Consider the following 9,102-nt stretch of genomic DNA (forward strand, 5'->3'; position numbering starts at 1 on the left):
CCTTTATCAGTGTGATGGTCTCAGGTCTCCTTTATCAGTGTGATGGTCTCAGGTCTCCTTTATCAGTGTGATGGTCTCAGGTCTCTTTTATCAGTGTGATGGTCTCAGGTTTCTTTTATCAGTGTGATGGTCTCAGGTCTCTTTTATCAGTGTGATGGTCTCAGGTCTCCTTTATCAGTGTGATGGTCTCAGGTCTCCTTTATCAGTGTGATGGTCTCAGGTCTCAGCTGCTGTGGGTTGTTTCAGTGTGGATGACTTCAGCTTGGAGAGGAAAGGGGATGGGGAGGAGAGGAGAGGGAGAAGACGCGATGGGGGAAGAGAGGAGATAAGGAGGAGAGGAGGGAGGAGAGGCAGTGGGGAGAAGAGAGGGGATAGGGAGAGGAGAGAGGGAGGAGAGGTGATGGGGAGAAGAGAGGAGAGAGGGAGGAGAGGAGAGGTGACACCACACCCATAGAGCACAAAGGCTACATAACACTGTCATAACCCTACATAACACGGTCATAACAGTGTTTTTTGTTTCAGCCCAGCTCTAACACACCTGATTCAACGACTCAATCTAACCATCAAGCCCTGGAATAGTGGAATAGGGGGTATTAGTGCTGGGCTGGAACAAATATGTGCAATCCTAAGGGTACACCTGGACTGGGAGGAATGCTGGCCTTTATTAATATTAACGGTAAGTGCAAATAAAAAGCAGACTGAGGCGTCTGTGTGAAAGAACTGTCACACACACACACACACATATACACCCCCCCGTTGGGATGGAACTGTTGGCAGAGTGACACAACTCTCTTGTTACCGCCTGATGAGAACTGCATCCTGGGTAGATCACTAATGCTCAGCTGTCATTGGTCTGCACAGTGTGTTTGTGTGTGTGTGTGTGTGCACCTGTATTTGTATGTTTCTGTGTGTTTCTGTGTGTGTGTGTGTGTGTGTGTGTGTGTGTGTGTGTGTGTGTGTGTGTGTGTGTGTGTGTGTGTGTGTGTGTGTACCTGGATCACTGGATCACACCTCCACCCCAAGCTGTAAGGCCCTAGTGTGCATCTAGCTAGCAGGACAGACTGAGGCTGGGGCCATGGTAGACATCATCAGGACTCTACAGAGAATCAATCTGTCTGTCTGTGTCCTGGAAACTCAATTGAACTTCAACGAATACCTTCACGTTTCAATACAAACTGATTAACTGAATAAGGTATGTGTTGGAGTAAGCAGAGAGGAAGTGGCGAACAAGATTTACTCCACCCAAGATCTGTCCGCGTGAGATAAGCACTTTCTGTATGAAGGTCTATGAGAGACTGTCAAATTACATGAGTCTTATTTGATTTAATATAAATGTCCTAATGTTTAGGCTGTTACAAATGTACTGATACATGTGAATGCACGTGCATTCTGGCAAATTTTAGAAAAACGACTTAGTTGTGCCTGTTGTTCACATGCGTATCTGCTCTCTCATTTGCTAAAATGGTCCCACCTAATCTCACCTGCCTTCAATCACGGAGGACAAGTATTTCCATTGTTAGAGCTGTCACTCGGCTATCTTGTCAACATAAAATATAATCTTTGGAGTAAGGCAGCCGGTCGCAAATTGCTCCTTGTCCCTTACGCTTGGCCATAACCCCTCGATAGATGTTAGCATGTCTGGAGGGTCTGGGTAGTTATCAGATAGGTGTTAGCATGTCTGTAGGGTCTGGGTAGTTATCAGATAGGTGTTAGCATGTCTGTAGGGTCTGGGTAGTTATCAGATAGGTGTTAGCATGTCTGTAGGGTCTGGGTAGGTATCAGATAGATGTTAGCATGTCTGTAGGGTCTGGGTATTATCAGATAGATGTTAGCATGTCTGTAGGGTCTGGGTAGTTATCAGATAGGTGTTAGCATGTCTGTAGGGTCTAGGTAGGTATCAGATAGATGTTAGCATGTCTGTAGGGTCTGGGTAGTTATCAGATAGGTCTGGGTAGTTATCAGATAGATGTTAGCATGTCTGTAGGGTCTGGGTAGGTATCAGATAGGTGTTAGCATGTCTGTAGGGTCTGGGTAGTTATCAGATAGGTGTTAGCATGTCTGTAGGATCTGGGTAGGTATCAGATAGATGTTAGCATGTCTGTAGGTTCTGGGTAGGTATCAGATAGATGTTAGCATGTCTGTAGGTTCTGGGTAGGTATCAGATAGGTGTTAGCATGTCTGTAGGGTCTGGGTAGTTATCAGATAGATGTTAGCATGTCTGTAGGGTCTGGGTAGGTATCAGATAGATGTTAGCATGTCTGTAGGGTCTGGGTATTATCAGATAGATGTTAGCATGTCTGTAGGTTCTGGGTAGTTATCAGATAGATGTTAGCATGTCTGTAGGGTCTAGGTAGTTATCAGATAGATGTTAGCATGTCTGTAGGGTCTGGGTAGGTATCAGATAGGTGTTAGCATGTCTGTAGGGTCTGGGTAGGTATCAGATAGATGTTAGCATGTCTGTAGGGTCTGGGTAGGTATCAGATAGATGTTAGCATGTCTGTAGGGTCTGGGTAGGTATCAGATAGATGTTAGCATGTCTGTAGGGTCTGGGTAGGTATCAGATAGATGTTAGCATGTCTGTAGGGTCTAGGTAGGTATCAGATAGGTGTTAGCATGTCTGTAGGGTCTGGGTAGGTATCAGATAGATGTTAGCATGTCTGTAGGGTCTAGGTAGGTATCAGATAGGTGTTAGCATGTCTGTAGGGTCTGGGTAGGTATCAGATAGATGTTAGCATGTCTGTAGGTTCTGGGTAGGTATCAGATAGATGTTAGCATGTCTGTAGGTTCTGGGTAGTTATCAGATAGGTGTTAGCATGTCTGTAGGGTCTGGGTAGGTATCAGATAGATGTTAGCATGTCTGTAGGTTCTGGGTAGTTATCAGATAGATGTTAGTATGTCTGTAGGGTCTGGGTAGGTATCAGATAGATGTTAGCATGTCTGTAGGGTCTGGGTAGGTATCAGATAGATGTTAGCATGTCTGTAGGTTCTGGGTAGTTATCAGATAGATGTTAGCATGTCTGTAGGGTCTGGGTAGGTATCAGATAGATGTTAGCATGTCTGTAGGGTCTGGGTAGGTATCAGATAGGTGTTAGCATGTCTGTAGGTTCTGGGTAGGTATCAGATAGATGTTAGCATGTCTGTAGGGTCTGGGTAGGTATAAACAGTGTACTGGTAAAGCTTCCACCATATTGCTTTCATCTTCCAGATGTGAAAACAATGAAGGGGAGGGGTAAGACGTGAATTGGGATGGGCTGAGTGTGTATGCAGGGTCCAAGCAACCCATGGAATGTGTGTGTTTGACTCCACAAGCTGAAGGCCTTGGTTTCCATTCATATCTAACTACTTCCTCCTTCACTGGCTGAGCTTCACTTCAGGTATGTGCAGTCTGGCTGAACACTGTGCATGTTAATGGGACTATTTACTCCTGCACTGTTTCTTTAAAGGCCTAGTGAAGTCAAAAATGTGATTTGTTGTGTTTTATATACACTGAGGGTACAAAACATTAGGAACACCTGCTCTTTCCATGACATAGACTGACCAAGTGAATCCAGGTGAAATCAATGATCCCTTATTGATGTCACTTCAATCGGTGTAGATGAAGGGGAGAAGACAGGTTAAAGAAGGATTTTTAGGCCTTCAGACATGAGACATGGATTGTGTATGTGTGCTATTCAGAGGGTGAATGGACAAGATAAGATATTTAAGAGCCTTTGAACGGGGTATGGTAGTAGGTGCCAGGCACACCGGTTTGTGTCAAGAACTGCAATGCTGCTGGGTTTTTCACACCTAACAGTTTCCACTGTGTATCAAGAATGGTCCACCACCCAAAGGACATCCAGCCAACTTGACAACTTGACACTTCCCTGTGGAACACTGTGGAATGTGTGGAGCGCTTTTGAGACCTTGTAGGGTCCATGCCCCAACGTATTGGTGGGGGGTGGGGGCGAATAATACTGTGAAATTGTGAAAAAGATGATAATACCCTTTTAGTGTAAGAACTGTTTGAATGGAGTTTTGGCCTGCCTGGTGACATCACCCCCCCCTCCTCCCCCCAGCACTAACACACCTGATTCAAATAATCAACGGCTTGATGAAGAGTTGATTTGTTTTATCAGGTGTGTTAGTGCCATGGCAAAACCCCTCTGGCTCTCCAGGACCAGGACTGAGAAACACTACTAATGTACTAGTTGTAAGTAGAGTAAATTAGACTTCTCCTGCCATAGTTGTATTGACTCAGTGTCATTAATGTTCTCTACTAAACCGTTATATCCAAGGGCCCAACGTTGACTGAACAGCATTAGGCATGAAAGTTTTCCTTTACAAATGTCTAGCGAGATTCAACAGAACACCACTGTATTCAATAGAGACACACTTTAGAGAGTTGAATCCGTGTGCGCTGTCCATGGTGCTGACAGTTTGCTGAGATCAGGCTACAAGGTCACGCAGTCTGTAATCGTGGCAAACTTTCAGAACAACGGACAACGGAAACTCCCCTGCAAGTTTTCAAGACCTAAAAAAGCGAGGAGGGCGAAACAACATACTTACATAAGCTGTTATACGAAAATATCCAGCGACTTTGGAAGCTGTCTTCGTTGCTATATATATATATATATATATATATATATATATATATATATATATATATATATATATATATATATATATATATACTTTACAATGTATATAATGTTTCCTTACTTGAGCAATAGCCTATCCAAATACATTTCGAAAAGCGATTTATTTCAGTCTGTAGTGTATAGCCTAGATGCATTTCACAAACGACTTCATGACATTGTCTAATGTAAAAACAACGTGGTCAACCCGAGCGGCGTTCATTTTGAGTGAGTCTTCTGCGTGCAAAACATGACATTTACAAACACAAACGGTTTACCATTGAGGCTACTTACTTGAGAGAGATAAGAGAAGGAGAGAGAGCGATAAAGTCACGGTCACCGCCATATCTCCTCCGTGTCCTTCTTCCCTTCCCCGGAATCCGACGCTCAAAACTTGGATGGGGCTGTGCCGGAGTGGGGTTATTATCTCCGGGAGAGATGGTCAAAAGTTCACGGCAAAGCGCAGCAGGAGATCCAGGACTGTCAACGTGTTCATACACCATCGAGGTCGTCCGAAATGAACCGCGTCGTGATCGTTGTTGTGGTAGCCTACGAACCGATCCGTTTAGATGTTTGCGTCTCCGGTAATTCTCACAAACACGTGCACTCAGTCCTGATCTGATCTTTGCCCCTCCACTCTCAAGCGGTGTGTCACAATACAAATTAGAACGCGAATGCGTACAGATTAATGTGATAACATATCGATGGACGTAATGGATCACATTGAAATTCCCGGTAACTCTGATACTGAAACAAAATCACGTCGCTATCCTCGTCGTCCGTCGGAGTGGCCCGCGCCTTGCCTCAGACTTGCGGTTTCAGCCAAACGCCACAAACTCGCCGCGTTGACATTTGAGATACATTTGATCCGTGTCCCAATCTAACAGGCTACGCATGTCTACAGAACAGAGAAATATGTTTTTGCAACTGTTTAGGCGACATTTCACTGAGTATTCCCTACGCCACGTTTAATTAAAAGCATAAACGACAAACCTCTCTTTTTCAGTTGTAACTTTTTTTACACAACAAATGTATCATGTATCTGGTTAAATAAAGGTGAAATATAAAATCCTAAACGATAGGCCTATGTCTGAGCGAATGATTGTCGTTAAAACTCGAGCTGGCTCCGTGGACCACTCGAGGTTAGAACGCTCTGAGCTTGGACCGGAATGGACCGCGTCACGTGACCCGGTGGAAGCCTGAGAGGACGGATCCCCGCGCTGCTCTGTTACAAAACTCAACTCAACACAGAACCAGATTTCGAAATTGCGCCTGGAATTATTCCCCAATATTCGACTTGCATTGACAGCTAGACTGACCCCTCACACGCAGGGTATAGCCTGCCAGATGTAGGCTAATACATGGATAAATTAATATATATCCTAAATAAATAAACCTAGTCTACATTATTTTTCATATTTTCAGCAGAATTGTTTAACAATTGCTGCAGGACTGTATTCACGCAAACTGTGAGGATTGTTTAGCTAGCGGTTAATTGCGTTGTTTGAAGAAAGTGTTTTGGGACCACTAACTGCACGTGGCCTGCCCGCGGCCTCCCCAGCGTGATGGTGTATTTGATCAGTGCCTCGAGGCAGTTGGAGGCTCCTGCTGCTCTCCGTGTGATGTCGAACTTTTTCTCCTGGATGAAATCTGTCTTGATAGTCACGACTTCATGATAAGAGGAAGGAAAGTACTGGAACTCACACGTCACACAAACCCTTTCTCTATCACTCTCTCCCCCTCTCTTTCTCCCCACTCTCTGCCTCACTCTTTCTCTCTCTCTCAAACACACACACCTGCTACCCTTACTTCCCAGAAGACTTTGGAAAGCCTTCGAAGTAAGAGGGCACTTAGGTTGTATTATCCGCTTTCGCTGCACATCATCATTCAATTTAAATGTGGAGTAAAGACTAGGCTACTACACTAGGTTCTGGACTGTGTCCCAAATCATTCCATATTCCCCATATAGGCCTATATATTCCCTATATAGTTTTGACCCTCTTCCCTATTTAGTTCACTTCTTTTTAACTAGGGCCCTGGTCAAAAGTAGTGGACTATATAGTGTAGGGAATGGGGAATAATTTGGGATGCAGCCCTGGACCTAGTGTAGTAGCCTAGCCTATCAAGACTGGATACACATAGATCTTCTAGGTTTGTCTTTACCCCACATTTACATTGAATGATGTGCAGTGAAAGTGGTGTGTGTGTGTGTGTATGTGTGTGTGCGTGTGTACGTGTGGGGGTATTTTTACGGGTCTGAGTGGTGGTGTCGGTGATAAGGACACGAGCTGTCGGACGGTCAGAGCAGGACCGCCGTACAGTGGGGGAAAAAAGTATTTGATCCCCTGCTGATTTTGCACGTTTGCCCACTGACAAAGAAATGATCAGTCTATAATTTTAATGGTAGGTTTATTTGAACAGTGAGAGACAGAATAAGAACAAAAAAATCAAGAAAAACGCATGTCAAAAATGTTATAAAATGATTTGTAGTTTCGTGTGGCTCAGTTGGTAGAGCATGGTGTTTGCAACACCAGGGTTGTGGGTTTGATTCCCACGGGGGACCAGTACGGATTTGTTTTTAATGAAATGTATACATTCACTACTGTAAGTTGCTCTGGATAAAAGCGTCTGCTAAATGACTGTAATGTACATGTAAATAAGTATTTGACCCCTCTGCAAAACATGACTTTGTACTTGTTGGCAATCACAAAGGTCAGATGTTTCTTGTAGTTGGCCACCAGGTTTGCACACATCTCAGGAGGGATTTTGTCCCACTCCTCTTTGCAGATCTTCTCCAAGTCATTAAGATTTCGAGGCTGACGTTTGGCAACTTGAACCTTCAGCTCCCTCCACAGATTTTCTATGGGATTAAGGTCTGGAGACTGGCTAGGCCACTCCAGGACCTTAATGTGCTTCTTCTTGAGCCACTCCTTTGTTGCCTTGGCTGTGTGTTTTGGGTCATTGTCATGCTGGAATACCCATCCACGACCCATTTTCCATACCCTGGCTGAAGGAAGGAGGTTCTCTCCCAAGATTTGACGGTACACGGCCCCGTCCATCGCCCTTTGATGCGGTGAAGGTTTCCTGTCCCCTTAGCAGAAAAACACCCCCAAAGCATAATGTTTCCTCCTCCATGTTTGACGGTGGAGATGGTGTTCTTGGGGTCATAGGCAGCATTCCTCCTCCTCCAAACACGGCGAGTTGAGTTGATGCCAAAGAGCTCCATTTTGGTCTCATCTGACCACAACACTTTCACCCAGTTGTCCTCTGAATCATTCAGATGTTCATTGGCAAACTTCAGACGGGCATGTATATGTGCTTTCTTGAGCAGGGGGACCTTCCCGGCGCTGCAGGATTTCAGTCCTTCACGGTGTCATGTATTACTAATTGTTTTCTTGGTGACTATGGTCCCAGCTGCCTTGAGATCATTGACAAGATCCTCCTGTGTAGTTCTGGGCTGATTCCTCACCGTTCTCATGATCATTGCAACTCCACGAGGTGAGATCTTGCATGGAGCCCCAGGCCGAGGGAGATTGACAGTTCTTTTGTGTTTCTTCCATTTGCGAATAATCGCACCAACTGTTGTCACCTTCTCACCAAGCTGCTTGGCGATGGTCTTGTAGCCCATTCCAGCCTTGTGTAGGTCTACAATCTTGTCCTTGACATCTTTGGAGAGCTCTTTGGTCTTGGCCATGGTGGAGAGTTTGGAATCTGATTGATTGATTGCTTCTGTGGACAGATGTTTTTTGTACAGGTAACAAGCTGAGATTAGGAGCACTCCCTTTAAGAGTGTGCTCCTAATCTCAGCTCGTTACCTGTATAAAAGACACCTGGCAGCCAGAAATCTTTCTGATTGAGAGGGGGTCAAATACTTATTTCCCTCATTAAAATGCAAATCAATTTATAACATTTTTGACATGCGTTTTTCTGTATTTTTTTGTTGTTATCCTGTCTCTCACTGTTCAAATAAACCTACCATTAAAATTATAGACTGATCATTTCTTTGTCAGTGGGCAAACATACAAAATCAGCAGGGGATCAAATACTTTTTTCCCTCACTGTAGCTACAGTAGCGCCTGGCGCACGCACCAAAGACAGAGGAAGAGGGAAGGGGAGAGAAAGACACAGAGGAGACAATTTTACCTTTTAACATTCAGCTTGTCATTCATGAATAAAGCATGGATGGACTCCAACTATAGAGTCTTAAAAGCTTGGATTTTCCTGCTGCTGACATGACAGGTTCTTTTCTAAGACACTCTGCAGTTGCTTAATACATTTTTCATAGCCATTGATTCTTAAAGAATACAGCTTATAGATGCGCTATGAGCTTAGTTCAACCGTCTTAACCCATCAGAACCTAAAATAGAAGCTTGTTTCACTCCAATGTTTGTAAACAAAGTAAATGTTAACAAACATTATAAAGACTCAATACATGATTTTTTTTTTATTTCATGGATGGTCAGTCCTTGCATCCACTGTCCCGTCTATA

At 44.2% G+C, this 9,102-nt stretch overlaps 1 protein-coding gene across 3 annotated transcripts in view; it reads right to left on the reverse strand.

Moving 5' to 3' along the window:
• The window catches only part of LOC115191638 (neuronal acetylcholine receptor subunit beta-2), a 25,333-nt gene extending 19,706 nt beyond the window's left edge, over positions 1–5,627 (reverse strand). For all 3 annotated transcript variants that reach the window (XR_003877741.1, XM_029749438.1, XM_029749437.1), the window contains exon 1: positions 4,908–5,627. Coding sequence is in view for 2 of the 3 variants with exons in the window: in XM_029749438.1 (XP_029605298.1) it covers positions 4,908–4,959 (52 nt within the window). In the remaining variant the exon portion in view is untranslated. The remainder of the gene's footprint in view (positions 1–4,907) is intronic.
• Between the last annotated feature and the right edge of the window lie 3,475 nt (positions 5,628–9,102).

Source organism: Salmo trutta, chromosome 4 (genome assembly GCF_901001165.1).
Source record: "Salmo trutta chromosome 4, fSalTru1.1, whole genome shotgun sequence".
In the NCBI taxonomy this organism is placed as follows: domain Eukaryota; kingdom Metazoa; phylum Chordata; class Actinopteri; order Salmoniformes; family Salmonidae; genus Salmo; species Salmo trutta.